At 45.3% G+C, this 22894-nt stretch overlaps 3 protein-coding genes and 1 non-coding gene across 4 annotated transcripts; 2 read left to right on the top strand and 2 right to left on the bottom strand.

Annotated features, from left to right (window-relative positions):
- Positions 1 to 2552: 2552 nt before the first annotated feature.
- On the bottom strand, positions 2553 to 3383 carry LOC148100363 (uncharacterized). The gene has a single exon (XM_087848800.1). It carries the CDS (start codon positions 3314 to 3316, stop codon positions 2675 to 2677), a length of 642 nt encoding a protein of 213 aa, XP_087704926.1. The 5' UTR covers positions 3317 to 3383; the 3' UTR covers positions 2553 to 2674.
- Positions 3384 to 9478: 6095 nt separating this feature from the next.
- LOC118455795 (small nucleolar RNA U13) lies at positions 9479 to 9576 on the top strand. Its single transcript, XR_004844260.2, has one exon. It is a non-coding gene; the product is annotated as a small nucleolar RNA U13 (small nucleolar RNA).
- Positions 9577 to 10389: 813 nt separating this feature from the next.
- On the top strand, positions 10390 to 14008 carry mak16 (MAK16 homolog (S. cerevisiae)). The gene is made up of 10 exons (XM_087849562.1): positions 10390 to 10599; positions 11196 to 11245; positions 11328 to 11437; positions 11526 to 11590; positions 11846 to 11997; positions 12102 to 12156; positions 12686 to 12760; positions 12840 to 12947; positions 13031 to 13096; positions 13322 to 14008. The coding sequence occupies exons 1-10, from the start codon at positions 10585 to 10587 to the stop codon at positions 13529 to 13531; spliced, it is 906 nt and encodes a 301-aa protein (XP_087705688.1). The 5' UTR covers positions 10390 to 10584; the 3' UTR covers positions 13532 to 14008.
- A 3136-nt stretch (positions 14009 to 17144) lies between these two features.
- Positions 17145 to 22038, bottom strand: LOC102788030 (ras-related protein Rab-14-like). The gene is made up of 8 exons (XM_006808447.3): positions 21901 to 22038; positions 21363 to 21421; positions 20898 to 20951; positions 20109 to 20286; positions 18130 to 18196; positions 17740 to 17827; positions 17625 to 17655; positions 17145 to 17468 (listed from the first exon to the last, which is right to left on the bottom strand). The coding sequence occupies exons 2-8, from the start codon at positions 21412 to 21414 to the stop codon at positions 17291 to 17293; spliced, it is 648 nt and encodes a 215-aa protein (XP_006808510.1). The 5' UTR covers positions 21415 to 21421; positions 21901 to 22038; the 3' UTR covers positions 17145 to 17290.
- Positions 22039 to 22894: the final 856 nt, after the last annotated feature.

The following is a 22894-nucleotide window of genomic DNA, read 5'->3' as shown; positions in this document are numbered from 1 at the left end:
CAGGATCGGGGAGAAAATGGAAGTTCTTCACGGTCATGGGGTTTCTGGACCCCTTCCTCACCCCGCGGGAGACAAGCGGAAATATGGTGCGGACCGTGGAGAACTTCTCCCCCGAGGACCAGGGACAGCCCGAAGAGGCAGCAGGGGAGTGTCAGTCAGAAGGTATGTTTACATTGAGTTAATGTAGGCAGTTAATTTATGCGTGTTGTCATACAGGAACATATTTTGTTTATTAATAAACAGTATACAGTAGTCCCGCTGTTCATCCGTCACTGCCTCGCCTTTTCGTTGATTTTTTTTATTGCACCGTACAGCTTTCAACAATGCGCATTGCATTCTGCAGCCCAAATGACAAATCTCCTCCGTGTCGTGTCTCCTGCGCTTGCCAAACTTATCATGTTTGGTTTTGATAACCATCACGTCCAATAGAAAAAAACAGCACAAAAACACTCATAACTATGACCCTCATTCGGAAATACACACCTGCACCGGGAGCAAAAAAGGCGCACAAAAGTGGCGCCGCAGACGGAGAAAAAGCGCGGCATAATACTTTTACGTTTTAAAATCGACAAAGGTTTGCACTTTGAGAATCAACTTGTGAGAACTGTGACTACTGTTCATGTGCTGCAATAAATGAGAGACCACTGTATATAATAATAAGTATATAAGTATATAATAATATAATATTCTCTATGACTATTGTCTTCAACCTGTTAACATTTAATATTGTCTTCATAGAGTCAAGTAATCATGCAGCAGAGTCCTCCCCTGTCTCTTCTCCTGGCTCTCCAGTCTCTGGTCCCTCAGCTCCTGCTGCTGCACCCACAGGTATGAACATCAAGCACTGACAGCTTTTTACTCGCTTGAATTCCCTTGTGATCACCTTTACTAAATATCTACAACCAATCTGTTTATATCCTGTTTTTTTCAATTTTGAAAATGAAAATCTAGTAGCATCCTTCTCATTACTTTGTGTTGTTTTGTGCTGTGTTTTACAGGCCCACAGAGGAGGACAGCTCGAAGGCGGGCGAGGGACGGGTCCCAGGACGGTCCATCGGCGGTGGAGCTGGCCATTCTGGAGTCCCTAAAGAGGCCACGCCCGTCTCCAACTGAACATTTCCTCCTCGGCCTTGTTCCTGCTCTGGAGAGCATGCCGCCTCAGACACGAGAATTCGTGAAATTTCAAATTTATAAATTAGCTTTTGAAAACAGCACAGCTGTGTTAAATTTGGAAACATTGGACCCTAATGATCAGTAGTTTTCTGATGAGGCAGCAGCTCTCCAGGGCAGAAACAATGTTCTTATTTTTCTCCTCCTTCTCCCTGAGGCTCTTCCACTCCAAGCTGGGTCCTTTTTATTCCTGTCTCTCTGTAAATAGTTACATTTCATATATTTATGATAAATGTTTTTGTTAATGAATTTATATTTTTTCAAATAAACATTTATAATGACAAAATGTCTCTGTTCTACTACACAGCAAATATTGGCACCCGACTTGACACAAGTAGAATTTATTTCATATTATACTAATGACAAAACATACTAATACAGTGGGATGCAAAAGTTTGGGCAACATTGTGAAAAGTAATTATTTTCTTGTACAAATCACTGGTTGTCACAATAAAAATAGTCAGTTAAATATATCATATAGGAGACACACAGTGATATTTGAGAAGTGAAATGCAGTTTACAGAAAGTGTGCAACAAGTGTTTAAATCAAGCAGGTGCATAAATTGGCGACACAAAAAAAGAGAAATGAAATAAATATTTAGTGTATATCAATGTGTGTGTCTCCTATATGATATATTTAACTGACATTTTTCATTGTAACAGCGATTCATACAGGAAAATAATGACTATTAATAAGGTTGCCCAAACTTTTGCACCACACTGTATATAGGAACATAGTGAAGACAAGTTACTTAAGAGAGTAAAAAGAGGTTAGTTTATTTTGGAGTAGAGCTCCATTTATTAAGAAAAAATTAAAAGGACAGGAACACTCTTTAGAGGTTTGTGGGTGGCTCTTAAAAGAGCCGTTGTGGGGAAGTCACTCGGACTTCAAACAGGCTACTCCTTTGGTTGCCAAGACACAGCTCCCTCCACCGAGAAGTGAGCCATGAATTTCTCCCTCACCAGGACAGCCTCTCTGGAGGAGTTGTTTGCTGGCAAGGAACCTGGACAAAATTGTTTAAAATGAGTATTATGTGTACTGCAGTTACAAAATACATTATTGAAATTCCAAAATTACAAATTGCAAAACATAAATCTTACATAAAACATTTTGTAATTATAAGGATAATTACATGATATATATTAGATATAATCTAAAACAGTCTGCGGGGATTATATACAAATATTCAACTATCCCAGAATTAAACCAGGTCTAAATAAAAAGGAGTGAGTATCACTACAAAGGTTAACTCAGTGGTCCTAATGCTACAGTTTGATATCAGAAAATAATGACTATTAATAAGGTTGCCCAAACTTTTGCACCACACTGTATATAGGAACATAGTGAAGACAAGTTACTTAAGAGAGTAAAAAGAGGTTAGTTTATTTTGGAGTAGAGCTCCATTTATTAAGAAAAAATTAAAAAGACAGGAACACTCTTTAGAGGTTTGTGGGTGGCTCTTAAAAGAGCCGTTGTGGGGAAGTCACTCGGACTTCAAACAGGCTACTCCTTTGGTTGCCAAGACACAGCTCCCTCCGCCGAGAAGTGAGCCATGAATTTCTCCCTCACCAGGACAGCCTCTCTGGAGGAGTTGTTTGCTGCCATACGACCCAGGCCTTGCAACGGCTCCACCACAGCAGGTGCCACACCCCTCACAGCAGGTGCCCCTCTCTCATCCACACAGCGCAGAAAATTGTGGAGAACACACGTCGCCTTCACACACTTCTCCGCAATTTCAGGACGGAGCTCCATGGAGCGCCGATACAACCTCCACTGTGAGGAGAGGATACCGAAGGCACCCTCCACTATCATCCTGGCCCTGGAAAGGCGATAGTTAAAGATCCTCTTCTCTAAAGGGAGGAGGCGTCCAGGGAAAGGCCTCATGAGCTCACGCCGCAGCGGGAACGCTTCATCAGCCACAAAGACATGGGGCTGGGCTCCACGGTGTTCTCCACCGGGTAGAGGCTGGTCAGGAGGCAGATGGAGAGTCCCAGCCCGAAGAGCCTGACCAAAGGTGGAGTTGGCCAGAATACCACCATCGCTGGTCCTCCCGTACCCCCCAACATCAATGACGCGGAAGCGATGCTCTGCATCCACAACCGCAAGGAGAACAATGGAAAAAGTTCCCTTGTAGTTGTGGAACATGGATCCTGAGTTGGGGGGTGCCTTCGTCTGGACGTGCTTCCCATCCAGAGCTCCACAGCAGAGAGGGAAGTTCCAGCGTTCCTGGAATCCCTCTGCGATGGACCGCCAGTCTTCAGTTGAAGGCACAGCCATGAAATCGTCCACTAGACAGTCCCAGATGGCCGTCGCTACCTGGGGGATGATCTGGCTCACAGTGGACACACCAACTCGAAAACTGAACGCAATGGTCCTGAAGGAGTCCCCGGTGGCAAGGAACCTGGACAAAATTGTTTAAAATGAGTATTATGTGTACTGCAGTTACAAAATACATTATTGAAATTACAAAATTACAAATTACAAAACATAAATCTTACATAAAACATTTTGTAATTATAAGGCTAATTACATGATATATATTAGATATAATCTAAAACAGTCTGCGGGGATTATATACAAATATTCAACTATCCCAGAATTAAACCAGGTCTAAATAAAAAGGAGTGAGTATCACTACAAAGGTTAACTCAGTGGTCCTAATGCTACAGTTTGATATCAGAAAATAATGACTATTAATAAGGTTGCCCAAACTTTTGCACCACACTGTATATAGGAACATAGTGAAGACAAGTTACTTAAGAGAGTAAAAAGAGGTTAGTTTATTTTGGAGTAGAGCTCCATTTATTAAGAAAAAATTAAAAAGACAGGAACACTCTTTAGAGGTTTGTGGGTGGCTCTTAAAAGAGCCGTTGTGGGGAAGTCACTCGGACTTCAAACAGGCTACTCCTTTGGTTGCCAAGACACAGCTCCCTCCGCCGAGAAGTGAGCCATGAATTTCTCCCTCACCAGGACAGCCTCTCTGGAGGAGTTGTTTGCTGCCATACGACCCAGGCCTTGCAACGGCTCCACCACAGCAGGTGCCACACCCCTCACAGCAGGTGCCCCTCTCTCATCCACACAGCGCAGAAAATTGTGGAGAACACACGTCGCCTTCACACACTTCTCCGCAATTTCAGGACGGAGCTCCATGGAGCGCCGATACAACCTCCACTGTGAGGAGAGGATACCGAAGGCACCCTCCACTATCATCCTGGCCCTGGAAAGGCGATAGTTAAAGATCCTCTTCTCTAAAGGGAGGAGGCGTCCAGGGAAAGGCCTCATGAGCTCACGCCGCAGCGGGAACGCTTCATCAGCCACAAAGACATGGGGCTGGGCTCCACGGTGTTCTCCACCGGGTAGAGGCTGGTCAGGAGGCAGATGGAGAGTCCCAGCCCGAAGAGCCTGACCAAAGGTGGAGTTGGCCAGAATACCACCATCGCTGGTCCTCCCGTACCCCCCAACATCAATGACGCGGAAGCGATGCTCTGCATCCACAACCGCAAGGAGAACAATGGAAAAAGTTCCCTTGTAGTTGTGGAACATGGATCCTGAGTTGGGGGGTGCCTTCGTCTGGACGTGCTTCCCATCCAGAGCTCCACAGCAGAGAGGGAAGTTCCAGCGTTCCTGGAATCCCTCTGCGATGGACCGCCAGTCTTCAGTTGAAGGCACAGCCATGAAATCGTCCACTAGACAGTCCCAGATGGCCGTCGCTACCTGGGGGATGATCTGGCTCACAGTGGACACACCAACTCGAAAACTGAACGCAATGGTCCTGAAGGAGTCCCCGGTGGCAAGGAACCTGGACAAAATTGTTTAAAATGAGTATTATGTGTACTGCAGTTACAAAATACATTATTGAAATTACAAAATTACAAATTACAAAACATAAATCTTACATAAAACATTTTGTAATTATAAGGATAATTACATGATATATATTAGATATAATCTAAAACAGTCTGCGGGGATTATATACAAATATTCAACTATCCCAGAATTAAACCAGGTCTAAATAAAAAGGAGTGAGTATCACTACAAAGGTTAACTCAGTGGTCCTAATGCTACAGTTTGATATCAGCAAACACCGAGCGCATACATTGATATGACACCACAGACATGCTATCATTGCAAACACTGATAACAGCATAAATCGAATTAAATCGGGACTTGATGAGACCTTCTGAGTATCACTAGAAATATTATAAACAGTCGTCTCCGTACCACAGTTTGCTATCAGTAAACACCGAGCATTCACTGTTAGCATAGCACATCCACGTTAGCAGTGTATAAATGGATAGTTTAGCATATATTAGCACAGGTATCAATAAAGGACTACCGTATTAAATACTTTTACTAACCTCAGGCAGATGGACAGGCGCTCTGCAGGTGGGATTGAGCGCCTGTAATTGGTGTCTAGGCGGGCGATTCTGGGACCGACGCGGGAAAGCAGGTCCTCAAACTGGCCGAGTGAAAGACGGTGATATCGCTGAAATCGGCCGTCATCCAGGCGCAGCTCCTGGAGCAAATGGTGAAACTCACCAAACTGCTCACGCCTCTGGAGGACCTGATGGACCCAGGTACGGCGAGGACGTCTTGTACGCCGCTGCTCTGCTCTCCACAGTATATAGAGAAGGGAGACTCTCTCTTCAAGCGCTAACTCGACAGCTGCCATCTTGCAAAGATACCGGTCTGGCACAACTTCCTCCCACATCCCTCCCACATTTCCGGTTCACGCGCGTCAAAATATGATATTTTGACGCGCGATGGATTTTTCTTGGACACGCGTTGAGGCGCGAATGTGCACGCATCAAATTAGGGGCGTTTGGGGCGTTTTTGTTCGCGTCCATCGCGTTCGGTGTGAACACACCGTAACATTTGACGCTCAACATGTGTCTTATATGGTGTTATTTCTGTACTTCACACATCACACACAGTTCCATTACAAACAAACTCCTTCTCAGTTCCTCTTTTCTGTGTCTGATTTGTTAATATGCCTGTGCACTAAAATGTCCTGTGCAGAGGGTGAAGACCTTCAAATTCCTCTGCACCCACATCAGTGAGGATCTCACCTGGACCCATAACCACAGCAGATCATCAAGAAGGCTCAACAACGACTCTTCTTCCTGAGGAAGCTGAGAAAATTAGGATTAACCTCCAAACTTCTCACAGTTGAGAGTATCCTGACAAACTCCATCAGTGTGGTACGAGAACAGCCCCACTCAGGACAGGGACCCACCCACAGCACACACTGTTCACACTCCTGCCACCTGGCAGATGCTACAGGAGTGTGAAAGTCAGGACAACCCACAGGCCATCAGGCTACTGAATCACTGACTGTCGAACTGTGATTGTCTATCAATAACCTGACCTGTAAATTTGCAACTGTGAACTTTTATATACAATATAACACAACTTCATACAACATAAACAGTTTTAATATTTGCACATTCTGAATATCTTAACACTGTGTTGCATAACTACTTGCACTTTCAAATTTTAGCTACACCCTACCCTTGTGTACATAAACACATAAGTGCTACATTTATTCTTTATATTAGTTCAGGGGCGATTTTAGCCCAGTTTTGGAGGTGCTTCAGCACCCCCAAAATGAATCAAAGCACCCCCAAAGATATCTTACTTTTTTTGAAAATATTTGCTGTTTGTGGGACACACTACTAAAAGTATAAAAAGCATACAGTACTTAATTGAGATGGAACATTTTAACAACAAAAGTATAGATAACCCCTCCCAAAATGGTTTGTTCCAGCTCGGCTCTCTCCTACTCGCTCTAGCGCTGTTGCTGCCAGAGCGATGGTGGCTGAGACCACCTTTTTTTAGTATTTTATTTGTTCCTGAGTAAATCGGTTTGGCTGAGATTAAAGTTATAGTTTTTACACAGCTGAATAAACGTCAAGCAGACAACTGATTATCAGAAGTGTGAGATGCTCAAGAATTTACTCTGGTGTCCTGTTATATTTTAGATAACAAGGAGTTTATTAAACTTCACCGAAACAATCTGCAAATTTCATTAAAATTTAATAAACCATCAACTTGTCTTTATTTTTAGTTAGCACATACCTTAAACACTTAAAGCTGTAAGCTAATGATAGTTATATAAGAGCAGATGCTGCAGGTGCAATAAGCTGTACGTTTTACGTCCAATGGATGATGATCTAAATAGTTGACTAATTGCAAAAATAATCAGTGACTAGTCGACTATCAAAATAATCGTTTGTGGCAGCCCTAGTTGAAAACGTGTTTTCCGACGATGTTTGCTCTGTAGTAAAATTAGCGATATTTGACTGCCCTGTTGATCTCATTGAAATGTATACAGCCTATTTAAAATCTAAAACTTAACATTGTCCGTAGCCTGCTGTTGTTACCACTGTCCTGTTTGAAATGTAATGAGAGAAACTGGTTATTTTGCCATATGTGCCGATATTGAACCCAAGGTACTAACTAGCTAACTGACTGGATGCCCATTAACCTTATAACTCCTGTTGTGTGTGTGTGTGTGTGTGTGTGTGTGTGTGTGTGTGTGTGTGTGTGTGTGTGTGTGTGTGTGTGTGTGTGTGTGTGTGTGTGTGTGTGTGTGTGTGTGTGTGTGTGTGTGTGTGTGTGTGTGTGTGTACAGATTGTCAGTCCAAAGAGGGAGAGAGGAAAGAGGAGAACATGAGGACAAAGTACAAGATCAGGAAGTACCAGGTAAGAAAACAGACAGGGAGTACTAACAGGCAAAACAGGAACTGTTAAACTGGCAAAGAAAAAGAAAGACAAACAACTCATACAATCTCCCTATATTAAAGCTGCTATACAGAATCTGCAAAACAAACTGGGCTGTCAGCCCTGGCACTGCATTACCATATTGAGCTTCAGTCAGAGGAAGTCACGGTTGCCAAAGACTTTATAAAGCTCAAGAGTGAGGCTGGTGCCATTCCAGATATGTTAACATTGTACAATCTTCTGGATAATCAGATCTTCCCCAAACTGAAAACTGTTATTCAGGTTGCCCTAACAAACCCAGTTAGCAGCTGTAGCTGTGAAAGGTCTTTTAGTGTCTTGAGTCAGCTCCATACCTGGCTGAGAAGGACCATGGGTCAAAGCAGACTCCAGCACCTGGCTGTGATGTCAGTTGAGAAAGAGATGGGTGAGAGACTTGACCACCAAAATGCGATAGACAGATTTACCAACCTCAAGGTGAGGCGACATAGGTTAAAAGAAAAGAAAAAATCTGCAGAGCCATAGTAGTATCTGCAGTAAAGATCTTTTCATACATTGTATACATTGTACCAAAGGCCAAGTGTCTCCATTTTCTAATAATATTTTGTATATTTCAAGGACTCTTCTATTTTTGGAGTGTATTTTTTTATGTATCTGTACTGTATTATACACACACTTTAGAAGTGAATCTCTGTCCAAAAAATGCACACAGTTTACTTTTTACTCACTATGACCATCATTCATCATTTTTCCCCAGTAATTAAGGTTAGGATATGTTTTTTATTCCAATCCATTCTTTGCTATTCTTTCAAAAATGTGGGATTAAATTGTGTTAAAATGTACAAAACAGTGATGTCATGTTTTGTGACGAGGACCCAGGCACAGAGAGACTTGATGAATTTAAGAATCTTATGATTTAATAAAGAAATTTGCAGACTTGCACAGAGATGGTAAAATTATGATGACTGATAATGGAGATGAAGACAACAGACGATGAGGACAGAGAGGAACAGGGGTTTAAATGCACCAAGGAGGCAGTCAGAGGGAACTCGGAACAACTGGAGACATTTAGGGATGCAGGGACTGAGAGAGACGGGGAAGAAGTCTCATTGTGATGAGAAAAGTTTACCTTGCCTGGATGGGCAGCTCTCTGGGTGCTCAGCACCCCCAAAGCTCTGATCCTAGAATCGCCCCTGTATTAGTTACTTGTTTATTTAGTTGTTTGAAGGGAACTCGCAAAGTAACAATTTGATTGCTCAGCGTAACTATTTGTGTTTTGTGTGTCTATGACATTAAACTTCAGTCTTGTGTTTTTATGTTGCAGCTCCCCTCCAGAGCGCTGGGGTCGCTGCAGAGCTGATTTGAACCGCGGTCTTTCCCAGAATGCATCGCTCCCATCAGACCAGAAACCCGTGCTACTCTCACGTTTCCCCGCTCAGAAACATTAAAACCTTTTGCGTGCCGCACTGTCGGAGTTTGCGCAGTGAGCTGATGAAGTCGAGAGAAACGCTCACGTGAAGAGGAGCACCGTCACTCAGAGCGCTGGAGCCGCTCCATAAAGCCTCAGAGCGCGTGCGCTGTAGTATGATCCTTCTTGTTCAAGAAGTATGATGATTGGTGCGTTCACGGACTATCCGTGTAAGGTGCAGCCTTTTTGTTACGCATGCGCCTCAGCCCGTCTGACCTTGACAAGAAGTATTTGTGAGATTTAAGCTGGTAGAGAGATGCCGAACATTGGTCAATGTTCCATATCATCGCTGATCAGGAAGTGCCTGCAGTGATGTTCTACTCTACACAGTTCTATTTCAGTTTCTGTGCTTGAACATATTTGTAGTAATAGTTTAATTGTTTTAGTTGTGACACTTTCTTTAGTTGTAAACATGCTTTTTACTGTCGGTGCTGTCGTTTTGTTTTGTCTCAGTTATTTAATGATAAATACACATAAACAGAATCCCAGTCAATGTTTTTGAATGACAGCTCAGCCACAGACTCGGAGTGGGTGGTGGGTTAGGTGTCACCTCCCAGTCTGGTGGTCTTCACTTACAAACACCTTTACAGGCTACACAACAACTCTTTAACCACAATCATGTGAACCTGAATGCACCACAGAGCAAAAACATCTGCTTTAGGGTTCACAGAGAAACAGGAGTCATTTTGTTTGAGTGCAGAAGTGGGTCAGTGAACTCAGCACGCAGCAGGCCAGCTGACTCCCCAGAGTCTGACTGTACTGACCCATCAACCCAGCGACCTCCACCTAAATGTTGAAGTCAAGCTGAGCTCCACCAGTAACGTCTCGGTGATGTGTTTAAGTGTTTCCTGTCACGAGTGGAACTTCTAGTTGTGGTTGTACGGGAGATGGGAGGTGTAGATGAACCTGGCCGGGTGCATGCTGATGGAGGCTTCTCTGTTTCCAGTGCTTTCCGCTTTTAATCTCTGTTCAATCATCTGTATTCAGCAGCAGCCCAATCACGCGCTAAGCAATAATAACATCTACACCACACGTTACATCTCGAAGTCTCGCGATGTTTCTTCCGGGTGACGTCACTCCGGATGCGATTTCTGTCCAAACACAGATGGTGTCGCCCTGATCGTCCATGTGGTTCCAGGTCTGCTGAAAAAGCCTCACGCCGTGATCGGAACTTATTTAATTTTATTATATCTGACGAGCCGACCCGCTCCGAGAGGACCCGGAAATGCAGCACGACGACGTAAGTGTCACGAGCTCTTTTAAAGCCGCCGAGAAGCGCTGTTAGCTCTGCGTGCTAACGCTAGCTGGCCGGTGAGAGCTCCTGAGTTTAAAGGAACCATGAGCTGAACTGTACTCATTTATCCGGAGATAAAATACGCGTTTAAACACATCACCAGGCTAAATGCTAGCCGGCTCTTCCGGTCACGCCAAATTCCATTAAATAAAATCAGTTTTAAAGTTTTTTAGTTTTCCAGCAAACACTCCGATCTCTACATCATGAAGCAAAGCGGAGTCAGTCACAGACCTGCGTGGACCTCACTTCGGCCACAGTTACCCATCATTCTCTTCTCCGTGTGTCGTAAAGATCATCAGGCTCCACATGGAGGAAAAAGACGAACTGTAGTCAGACTGTAGCTCAGCACGCAACACTAAAATAGTAAGCAGAAAAGTGCTAAAATAAATAATTCACACGATAAAATGAAATAAATAGTAAGTCTAATGGTGAAGTCTCTCAAAGTTCAGTGAATAATTAAATAAAATCATAAAAAGAAACCGAGGCAGCAGTAATGTGCATCAGTGTAAGGATGACGGGATGTGTGTGATCGCCCCCTGCAGGTGATCTGGGACATCATTGGAAACACGCAGTTCTGCTCCTTCAAAGTGAAGTAAGTCACGCTCGGCTTGGATTTATCGGCTCGTGTTATTGACGAGCTCTGAGCCGTGTCACGTCTTCGTTTCTCTGTCCAGGACCAAGAGTCAGAACTTCTGCCGGAATGAGTACAACGTCACGGGTCTGTGCAACCGCGCGTCCTGCCCGCTCGCCAACAGCCAGTACGCCACCATCAGGGAGGAGAAAGGTGAGTCCTCGCTCGCTCTCATCAGCTTTACCGGCAGATCTCAGGTCAGCAGGTCTTGGGAGTAACATGAGGAACATTTGTGTTTCAGGTCAGTGCTTCCTCTACATGAAGGTCATCGAGAGGGCGGCTTTTCCTGCTAGGATGTGGGAGAAGGTGAGCGGCTGCAGTGGGATTATGTCACTCGGATCACCAGACACGGAGACGTCATGTCTCCTGACGATGGCTCGACGTTCTCACACGGTTTAAATAATCTGGTGTAAAAGAAGTTAACTTCAGTTTACAAGATTTTAACTCACGACTCAAACTGTGTGTGTGTGTGTGTCTGTGTGTGTGTGTCTGTATGTGTGTGTCTGTGCGTGCGTGTGTGTCTGTGCGTGTGTGTCTGTATGTGTGTGTCTGTGCGCGCAGGTGAAGCTCAGTAAGAACTATGAGAAGGCTCTGGAACAGATCGATGAGAACTTGATCTACTGGCCTCGATTCATCCGACACAAATGCAAACAGAGGTTCACTAAAATCACCCAGTACCTGATCCGCATGCGCAAGCTGGTCCTCAAAAGGCAGTGAGTACTCAGACCGTACTGCAGTACACAAAGTACAGCGAGTACTGCGAGTAGGAAGATGGTGTGTAGTCCCGCCGCGTTCATCCTGCTTGTCTGTGTTTCAGGAGGAAGCTGGTTCCTCTCAGCAGGAAGGTGGAGACCAGAGAGAGGAGGAAGGAGGTGAGACTTTTAACCACACCCAAAGGTGGCGCTTGACCACCTAACAGAGCTGCAGTCAGACCACGAGAGGTCGTAGGTCACATTTTCCTTACAAATTAGGAGCCGAGTTTCAGTTTTCCAGAGTGGGAACGTTCACATTGAATAAAGTCCGGCTTTATTCTTCCCTCGCTTTGAAGAGGAACAGCCGTCGAACTGATATTTAAGGCGGAATGACTGATTCGCAGCATCTGGACGGTCCACCTTAAAAGCTGCTGGCAGCTCCTGTTTAAAGGATTCAGGATTTTTTCCTTTTGTCTGAACTTTATAAAATAAAATGCAAACATTTGCTAAAAGTTACCAAAAGCAGAAGCACTGCTCATTCCTCTGTAGTTCATCTCACCGTGACCTTTGACCTGCTGACGATATCCCAGCGTTCCTTGTTCCTTCTGTTTGAGCAGAACACAGAAAATGACCAAAGCTGAGAAAATGTTCCATCTGAAGAAAAACAGGAGCTCTGACGGCCGTCTCTTCTTTGTTGGTGTTTTTTTAGGAGAAGGCTCTGATTGCTGCTCAGCTGGATAACGCCATCGAGAAGGAGCTGCTGGAGCGACTTAAACAGGGAACGGTACGACGCCAACGCGGCCGCTGCTCGCACGCCAAGGACGATCGTGCGGTTTAACTCACGGTCTATGTTTGTGTTTCAGTACGGAGACATCTACAACTTCCCCGTGCACGCCTTCGACCGAGCGCTGGAGCAGCAGGACCAGGAGAGCGAGTCAGAGGAGGAAGAAGAAGAGGAGGAGGACGACGAGGTGATTGAGGCAGCTGTTACTACACCAGCTGCTGAACATGTTTGTAAAACTTTATTCTGAAAGGATGTCGTGTGTGTGTGCAGGACGTCGGGCAGAGAGAGTTCGTAGCAGAAGAAGAAGTGGAGGAGAGCGACCTGAGCGACTTCGAGGTAACTCTTCTCTCTAGTGACCAGCAGGGGGCGACTGAAGTCTGATGAACTGCTTTCAGGTCGGACTGAATAAAACAGGAAGTTGAGTCGGAGAGGAGCAGGAAGTCAGAATCCAGAGACGCGTTAACGCAGTTTTGTCCTTTCAGACGTCGGTCGCTGCTCTGCTGGCGTGATCTTTAACTGCGATTGTTTGACTGTTACACTAACTGGACTTCCTCCTTGCAGGACATGAACGAGCTGAAGACGAGCAGCGATGAGGAGGAGCAGGACGCGTCCAGCGAGGAGGAGGAAGAGGAGATGGAGGTGCAGACGAAGGCTTCGCGGTCTAAAGGCAAATCTCCGGCGAACGGCTCAGCGGCGAGGAAGAAGCGAGCGTACGTGGAGATCGAGTACGAGCAGGAGACAGAGCCCGCCTCCAAGAGCAGAGCCACGTAGTGACGCTGTGCCCTCGAAGCAAACTCTGACTGCCGAGGACACGCCCCCTCGCTCCCTCACCGTGTGTTACCACGGCAACATTACATAGCTGAGGGGATTGTCCGACATGTTTAAAGTCTCGCTCGGCTGGAAGTCATGTGACCAGCACACAAAGACACTGATAGGCCCGCAGCTGATCACAATATTGATTAATTGGCCTTTGATAATCAAACAGCCTGATCAGAATGAATTTTCCCGTTTCACACTTTAAAGACGAATCCATGACTCGCTGCGCGTGTGATCACATGACTGCTGCTTTCACTTTAAACATGAGCAGGAAGTGGAGCCGTAACCAGAACATTACGTGAGGAAGCACCCACAGTGACGCGAACGACGACTTTTCTGCTCACCGCGCTAACGGAGACGAGACGGACGTGAATGTTTTTCTAAACCCTGTAAACATTTTTATGTTTGAAATAAAAATAAACTTGGAAAAAATGTGAACTTTGAATGCAGAGAATTTTAGTTGTAAGTGAATTTAATGTTAACTGAGAAAAGTCCGAAGCACTGCCCTCTACAGGCCGACAGAAGAATTACAGTTGAACACAAGAGCAGTGAGTCATCGGCGTATATACAGCATATATATAGTTTATTTACAAAGAACTGCGTCTCCACAGTTGGACAGACAGCTTCAACTGAAGAGAATCGTTGCAAACAATCAAAAAAATCAGAATAAGCTTTTTTAATTTTAGCAGATTTCTGAAAAATGAACAGACAGAAAAACAGCGACTCCATCACCTGATCTCCACCTCACTGTTATAGTTGCACATGCTTCAGCCGAACAGCAGCGCCTCCCTCAGGCTGATCACACACGGAGAAATAAAAGGACGTCAGCTGTAGTTTAACCTGATTTCGCTGCATCGTCTTCTCATTAATAGAAATTAAGACTGAACAGCGTAACGACCGAGGCCATCCCATAAACATTTTCCCATTTTGCATCAGAAGTCTTGTGTAATAGTTTTGGATGCTGAGCGCTTTGGCGAGGGAAGCTGAAGGCGCCGATCCTGGCGACGCCTCAGACTTTTTGGTCACTGCAGAGTAAAAACAAACTTGGGGTCGATCAGGAAAAAACAAACACAGGACGCCTGAAACGCTTCGTGTTTGTTTTCACCGCATAAAGGTTTTATTGTTAAATCACTCATCATAGTTGGAGCGCGCTGCTGTCCACCAATCAGACGACAGCAGAGGGTAAAGTCACATGATCGTGCCCTGTTCAGACAGATGTGGACGCGTCACACTCAGATGCTGAGGTGACGTTTTTACTTCATATAACGTGACCTCGGCGCGAGCAGTGACATGATGACCATACGGCGCCCCGGAGGTGACAAAATTCACCAATTAAGAGATCTGCTGAGCGACGCCATGTTAAACCTACACAAACTGGATAATTGATCATTTCTTTTGTTTTCCTGGGTTTAACCAGTCGACTTTTTCTGGGTCATCGTTCACTTTAATACTACAGACAAAAATTCTCAGAATGTTTTAAAATTTACGTCATATTTTCCAATTTCCCCAAAAAATAAAGTGCAACAAAACTGTAGGAATGTAGAAATACACAACAGGTGATTTACATGCAGTAAAGGTAATTAAAACATTAGTGTAATCATTTCAGGAACGATCAAAGATCCTTTTTGTTAATTTCTGTCAAAAAGTTCCAAAATTTTAAATTTTAATAAAATGTGCAAAAACCTTCATGTTGAAGAGACTCCAGCTCAGCCAGCCGTACTGTGTGTAATACCACTTTTTACCACAGGATGGAGCCGTCGTCCACGCCTGGTTTAAGGTTAAACGGCAGCACACCTGCTGGTGAAACACTCCCCCCTGGTGGTGAAACTTTTAATGGCTTATGGACCTTCAACTCCATCTCTCCGGGTTTTCTCACTTCTGGGACTCAAAGGAAACATTTCTCGGGTATTTTGTTAATTTTAGTGTAAATAAGCAGAAATGCAGGTAGACTAATTTCAGGTTAACTGATCCATTTTAAAACTCTAAATGAAAAAGCTGCTCCCTCCCATCAGTGCTCACAGACTTTGGTGGTTTAAAAGTGTGAAATGAAATCTGGCAGAGCTTCACTCGGAGCTTTGGGAAGCTTTTAGTGCAGGAATGATTTTTCAAAGAGGAAAACAGTAGATCCAGAAACCATGAAGGCATCATTTTCTCCCTCAGAGACGCTCGCTGGTGTCTACGTGACGTTTGAAGCAGTGACGTCTCCACAGCAGCGCGGCGGAAACCAGAGAAAGCACAGTGATAAAGTGCAATCCTGGCTCAACAATGCAAACACAATGGCCACAAGGGGGAGCTGTGGGAACATCCTGTATTTATTTGGTTAAAACCAAAAACAGAAACAAGAAAATAATAAAGGCATTTAATAAAAATCCATCCTGAACTGATCCGGCGAGGGGCCGGAGAGACGCTCGGCTTCTTCATCCCTCACAAAGCAACCGAGACTCACATCAGTTCAGACTTCATAAAGGGAAAGGGTGGCTGTGTGGGTGGAGCTGCAGGTGCAGACCGTCTCATCCGATGGTTTCTAACCGACCTTCTGACCTCTTTCCTGTCGCTGTTTTCCTCCCTTGGAGCTTGCAGTAATTTTCATGCATTCAGACGATGCATTCAAATGACTTTCATACTACACAGCAGTGGTGAAAACACCTGGCAGCTGTACTGGCGTCGTGCAGACAGAAAGAGCCAATAAAAGCTAAAACGCCGTCACGACTCGATGTTCAGGAGCTCCTTTCTCTTCGCTCTCTCAGCTTCTGCTTCCTATAATAACAGAGGTGGATTTCTGCAGGAGCTCAGAGGCTCCTTCAGTCAGTTTGCAGCTTCACAGCGCTGAGGTGCCCTCTTTGGTCCTGAAGGTGACAAACGTCCGCTGGCCTGCGCTCCGGCTCTGTCTACAAGCTCACAACGTTTCAGCTGAACATCCCAGGTGAGCCGAGATATCCGGGCAGAGCGAACCGAGGGATGGAGTTTGAACGTAAGTCAGAATTGGGAACCTGGACGAGTCTGCTTATGTTGAATTTCATTTTGTCCCAATTTGGTTTTTGTTTGTCTGAATTTAAACATTTTACTTATGGGAGAAAAAAGGAAAGATGCTAAATCTGTGAAACCTTCCCTTTAGTCCGGAATCAGTCGACCCTACTCTGGACTCAGTCCACGCCGCACGCCGGCCCGCCCTAGCTGACTGACAGAGTCCTCCGTGATCGCCAGCGTTCACCGTCACGTCCTGCTGCGGCGGTTTGTCTGGGTCGGTCTGATCGATGGCGCTGATTGGTTTGTTGATAAAGAAGCAAATGTGGCGTACTCATGATCCTGATCGAGTCTGCAGGAGGTTTTTAATGCATGTGAGCTGAAGCATCCTCGATGGAGACGAGGGGGGGAGAGCGCCCAGTTTGGGGGAGTTCTCTGGTTTGAGATGAAAGCGTCGTGGTTCAGGTCAGATTGACGCTGTGCTCAGACTGGTTTTGGATGAGGTCGCCGCCTCGGTTGGTCCTGATCTGGGAGCCTTTCTGAGCCGGTTCACGCTGCAGAGATGTGCTTCTAGATTTGGTTTTCAGGATCGGGTCAGAGTTGATCAAGTCTCGAGCGGATGGAGGATTGCTGAATCTTGCTTTGGATTAGAAAACGGCGGGTGGACAGCGCCGATGATGAGTGTGGACTGGTTCTGGGTGTGAGTGTTAGTGCCCGGCGGAGTCCGTGTGTCGTACTTTCTGTTCAAGGTTAACAGCTGCAGCCTTCCTTTGCTGGCTGGTTGTCGGCGTTGGGGCGTCCCCCCTGCAGCGTCGAAGGTTTGTGCTGGACTCCCGACTCGGCGGCGTTCAGGTCCAGGCTGCCATCTTGAATGTTCTGGTAGATCCTCTTCGCTGCCTCCAGGAAGGCCTCCTCCACGTTCTCGCCTCTGCAGGAGAAGCAGAGGCCGAACGCGTCAGAAAACATCGTGACTCAGTCATCACAAAGAGCCAAAAACACGTTCATGCACGTCACCGTTCGGTGGCGTGAACGGGTTTCTGAATGAATCATAACCATCGAGCTGCCTCTAACACGCTGCACTTACGTCTTGGCGCTGGCCTCCAGAAACAGCAAACCTGAGAAACAGGAAGCAGAAATCAGAGAAATCAGCGAGTCTCCGTCTGCTGCTGAGCGTTTATCTGATCGTGCGAGCGTCTCACCGTTCTCCTCGGCAAACTGTTTGGCCTCCTCGTACGTCACGTCTCTCTGAGCCTCCAGGTCGGCCTTGTTGCCGATCAGAATAATCACCTACGACACGGAGACACGCAGACTGAGCGGCGACTCTTCAGCGCGTCACAGGTTAAAGGATGTTTTGTGCACAGCAGCTTAACAGCTGTTTGTTACCTGCATGGCGTTACCGCCATAAACGTGAGCAGGGATGTAATAACTGTTTATTTGTAGCTGCGGTCCAGCCAAGTCTGTACGACTGTGCCGGGCCGCAGCTCCGGGTCACTTTAACCTTCAGACTCCATTTTGAAATCATTCTCTCTCTCCTGCCTGAAAAGAAGATTTAAAAGAGTCGCCACAGAAGTCTGCGTGGGCGCACTCACCGTGTTTGGGTTGGTCAGGTTCCTGGCGTCCGTCAGCCAGCTGCTCAGGTGATTGTAGGTGCTTCTCCTGAACACACAAAAACAACAAAGTCAACACTCTGAACGTTTGTCTGACATTTAGTCCACAGCAACGTCGACTGTCAGGGCGCCATCAGAGTCACCACCTGGCAAATATTTAGTTTGGATGAGAATCCTACAAAGGAACCGGTTCTTGGTCGACCTGCTGCTTTCAAGTCTCTAAGATTTAAACATTACCGCCCACCATCAGCCAAGAGCGGGTGGAGGCCTCCATCAACAACCTCATCACATGAAACGTAACACTACTCTGAGTGCTTTCAAAGGGACCGTCTACACCCTGCATCACACCCGAGTGTGATCCACAGAAAACTCACTCATGCAGGAACCTTTCTCACGTCTACGTTCACTGTTATTACAGCACAAAACACAACAAAAGTGGCTTCAGGGCAATTAATGTTTTAAGGTCGACCCTACAACAATACATACAGAGAAAAACCCAACAGTCATATGACCCCCTATGAGCAGCACTTTGACGACAGTGGGAAGGAAAAACTCCCTTTTAACAGGAAGAAACCTCCAGCAGAACCAGGCTCAGGGAGGGGCGGCCATCTGCTGTGATTGGTTGGGGTGAGAGAAGGAAGACAGGATAAAGACATGCTGTGGAAGAGAGACAGAGATTAATAACAGATATGATTCAGTGCAGAGAGGTCTGTTAATACATAGTGAGTGAAGAAGAAACACCCAGTGCATCATGGGAATCCCCGGCAGCCTACGTCTATTGCAGCATAACTAAGGGAGGATTCAGGGTCACCTGGTCCAGCCCTAACTATATGCTTTAGCAAAAAGGAAAGTTTGAAGCCTAATCTTGAAAGTAGAGATAGTGTCTGTCTCCTGAATCCAAACTGGAAGCTGGTTCCACAGAAGAGGGGCCTGAAAACTGAAGGCTCTGCCTCCCATTCTACTTTTAAATACATGGACAGATAGAGCTGGGTGTCATCTGCATAGCAGTGTAAATGTATGCTATGTCTTCTAATGATGCTGCCTAAGGGAAGCATGTATAATGTAAACAGAATTGGTCCTAGCACTGAACCCTGTGGAACTCCATAATTAACCTCAGTGTGTGAAGAGGACTCTCCATTTACATGCACAAATTGGAGTCTATTAGATAGATATGATACAAACCACTGCAGCACAGTACCTGTAATACCTACAGCATGTTCTAATCGCTCTAATAGGATATTATGGTCGACAGTATCGAATGCTGCACTAAGGTCTAGCAGGACAAGCACAGAGATGAGTCCACTGTCAGAGGCCATAAGAAGATCATTTGTAACCTTCACTAAAGCTGTTTCTGTGCTGTGATGAGCTCTGAAACCTGACTGAAACTCTTCAAATAAACCATTCCTCTGCAGATGATCTGTTAGCTGTTTGACAACTACTCTTTCAAGGATGTTTCAGATCCACCAAAACAAAAAAGCTGAGCACAGAGATAATGCTCAGTTCCTCATGCCTCAGTGCACACTTCCTCCTGCACAGTGATATAGGTGGCGGATGTAGCCTGTAGAAAGAAAATAGTTCCAACGTGAAGCCGCTCACCGGAGCGTCTGTGGATTACTTCCATTTTTATCAGTTTACTTTGTTTGTTTTAACTGATGTATTTAATCTAACATGACTTCACGTACACATTTATTATTCATCTAACGGTTCGACTTTTTCTACTTGGACAGAAACTCACATTCATTTCATGCATGTTTTGTTTTGTATGAAATGATCTTCACTGCATATCTGATTCGTTTTGTTGGTTTTTGTCTTTTTATCAGTTTGTGATCACAAACAACAAAGTGCTGAATTAGCAGCTCGACAGGACGACAACCAGAGTTTTACATTTATGGTGAACTGTCCCTTTAAGTAAACAGGACACAGATTTCTCCTCCTCCATCCACCCTCGCCTGCCTAGGTACCTGGTGATGTCGTAGACCATGAGGGCCCCGGCGGCCCCCCTGTAGTAGGACCTGGTGACGGCCCTGAACCGCTCCTGACCCGCCGTGTCCCAGATCTGCAGCTTCACCTTCTGCCCGTGGACCTCCATGATCCTCGTCCCGAACTCCACCCCGATGGTGTGAGGACAGTCTGCCATGACTGCAGTGTGCACACACACACACACACACACACACACAGGAATTGGACGGGCAGTGGTCACCAACAGGTAAGTAAAGGTAAAAATGTTTGTCGCTGTCTCAGGGACAAACACACGAAATCTGTTATCAGAATGAATTTCATGAGTCGCTTTTTGTTTTTTTCCCAGCATAACAAACTGAATGCTAAAAGCTCATCTATTTACATTGTTCATCAATTCAAAGAAACCCTGTTAAATGTTTCCAAAGTTCGAGGTTCACGGTTACATCAAAATGAAGAAAAATAAATAAATCGATATTTATGAACTTGACACTTGATCATTATTAAGATATTTATATGATAAACTAGAGCCGATCAGCTAAGACTAATCAACAAACTTGACATTATTATAAAAAAGACTAAAAGTCAGCCTGAACTGATTTTCCGCTGCTTGCCTTTCAAAATAAAAGACCTAGAAACACAGGCTGTTCCACTTTGCCCCCTCACACCCAAACAGTGGTGGTAAATTTTAAATATCCATAACTCACAATTTCATCATACATGTATAACAACAATAAATTCTATTCTATTCTTAAACTTCAGTAAACAAAGAGAAGAAGAAAAGCAGCACTCACACTTCTTCTCTGTGAACTGATGCAGCAGACACGACTTCCCGACTCCCATATCACCTGCAGACAGACAAACACAGGTGAGGTCGGCCACCAAGGCGACAGTGATCAGGAAACACCCGGATGAAGCGTTTTTCTCCCCGTGATTGAAGTGTCCCTGCTCATTCACCGTCCAGAGTTTCACTCCTGGACTTTACCAGAGCAGCGCTGCATGAGTCACAGCTCAACATCGTCTTTATCTAATATCTGCACCCGCTGCAAACACTCCACATTTACCAGCGCCAGGTTCTGCACTTCTGCAAGCTTCCGGAGGCCTCTAATCAGAAGAGACCGGGCTTTAATTGAAGGAGGGAGTTTACTGATGTGAGCAGCGGTCACGGATACAGAACGGTTATTATAAACGGACTCATGTAAAGCTGCTCTGGCAGAGCTGCGGGAGTAAACACAGGAGCTGGAGCTCGGGTCACTCACCGATGATGATGTATTTGAAGATGTAGGAGTAATTGTAAGGTGCGGCTGTCATCGTGATCCTGCGGAGAGAAAACAAAGAATGTGTTTGGTTTAAACCGAGAACCTGAGCTCAAACACGGGGCTCCACCCTCGGTCTGAGCCCGGTCACAGTGATCCTCTGAGCTCGGTCGGAGCCTCCAAACACACCGAGTGAGACACAAACAGCTCAGAGAAGGAAGCAGCCGGCTGAGCTAGCAGAAGCTAACGCCGAGCCCAGCGTTAGCTTTAAACACCGTGACAGCCCTGCGGAGAGGAAGCTTTCATCCTCATCACACGTATGAAACGCTGACGGCTCAACCACAGGAACCCCGCGAGGAGTCCCCCGAGCCCTCCTGGAGCTCCACTCCTGGAGCTAAGTGGCTAACAGCTGCACTGCTGTCTACGCCTTGCTAACAGCTAAACGCTAACGGCAGGAGGTCACTTTCTGAAGCTTTTACAGTAAAAACAACCGAATAATAAACCAATCACACAGGCAGCGTTACACGTCGCTGTGTTTTACCTTCAGTCCGGGTGTCTATCCGACCTGTAAAGCTGCTTAAAACGCTGGTTCGCCGGGTAGTTTTATCTAACTTGACGGGTCGCTTGCTGAGCCGTCAGGAAAATCTTCCACCTCTTCCGCGACTCTTCCTCATCAAGGAGAAAAGAGGTAGTATCGCGAGACTTACAGCTTCCTACTGCCGCCCAGCGGACGAGAAGGGGATTTAGACACACCCAACCGTCCCGTTTGTAACTTTATTTATTTACATTTTTCTTTTTCTTTTTCTTTTTAAAATAAGTGACCCAAATTAGTTAATAGAAGCTCTTGTTTCTATAGATATATGTTACCAAATTACTGTGACAATGAAAAACACTGAAAAATGTGACGATTGTCTGCAGGTATGCAGTCAGAAACGGAACGGTTCCTTTACCCTTTAACTCCTAATGGGGTTCACAGAGGTCATATGTAGTTATTTTGAAAATGTTTGACTGAAATAAATGAGCTTCTAATGTTGCAAGAAGGTCCTGAGTTAGGCTCCACCATCAGGCCGTGGTCTTTTTGTGTGGAGTTTGCATGTTCTGTCCGGGTACTCCGGCTTCCTCCCACATTCCAAAGACATGCAGTTAGTGGGGTTAGGTGGAAACACTAAATTGCCCATAGGTGTGAATGGTTGTCTTTCTCTTTGTGTTATCCCCGTGACAGACTGGTGTCCACTCCAGTTTGTGTCCTGCCTCTCGGCCTACAACAGCTGGGATAGGCTGTACCATCCCCGCGACCCTGACAAGCGGAAGCAGCAGAGGATGGATTTTGTCGATACAGTTAGACAAATGAAAACATACATTATATTTATTGAAAACATAAACTTGGTTTAATATAAGTAAATTACAGGATATTCTAAAGTAGAAGAATAACTTATATTTCTAAATAAAAAGAGGCTTGAGTAATTTTGTAATCCAGCTGCTCTCCCTCGATTTTCTGATAGCTGTGGAATTATTATTATTATTATTATTACTTT

This window comes from Neolamprologus brichardi, chromosome 12 (genome assembly GCF_056152115.1).
Source record: "Neolamprologus brichardi isolate AB-2024 chromosome 12, ASM5615211v1, whole genome shotgun sequence".
Classification (NCBI taxonomy): domain Eukaryota; kingdom Metazoa; phylum Chordata; class Actinopteri; order Cichliformes; family Cichlidae; genus Neolamprologus; species Neolamprologus brichardi.
This window is presented reverse-complemented; position numbering and strand designations above follow the sequence as displayed.

Bases quoted from the DNA above. Each gene is read 5' to 3' on its own strand.
- LOC148100363 (XM_087848800.1), bottom strand. From the start codon at position 3,316: ATGTTCCACAACTACAAGGGAACTTTTTCCATTGTTCTCCTTGCGGTT.
- mak16 (XM_087849562.1), top strand. The intron at 11,998-12,101 runs GTGAGTACTCAG...TCTGTGTTTCAG, and splicing joins AAGCTGGTCCTCAAAAGGCA to GAGGAAGCTGGTTCCTCTCA. The intron at 12,157-12,685 runs GTGAGACTTTTA...GTGTTTTTTTAG, and splicing joins CCAGAGAGAGGAGGAAGGAG to GAGAAGGCTCTGATTGCTGC.
- LOC102788030 (XM_006808447.3), bottom strand. From the start codon at position 21,414: ATGACAGCCGCACCTTACAATTACTCCTACATCTTCAAATACATCATC. The intron at 20,287-20,897 runs GTGAGTGCTGCT...TGCACACTGCAG, and splicing joins TCAGTTCACAGAGAAGAAGT to TCATGGCAGACTGTCCTCAC. The intron at 18,197-20,108 runs GTACCTAGGCAG...TTGTGTGTTCAG, and splicing joins ATGGTCTACGACATCACCAG to GAGAAGCACCTACAATCACC.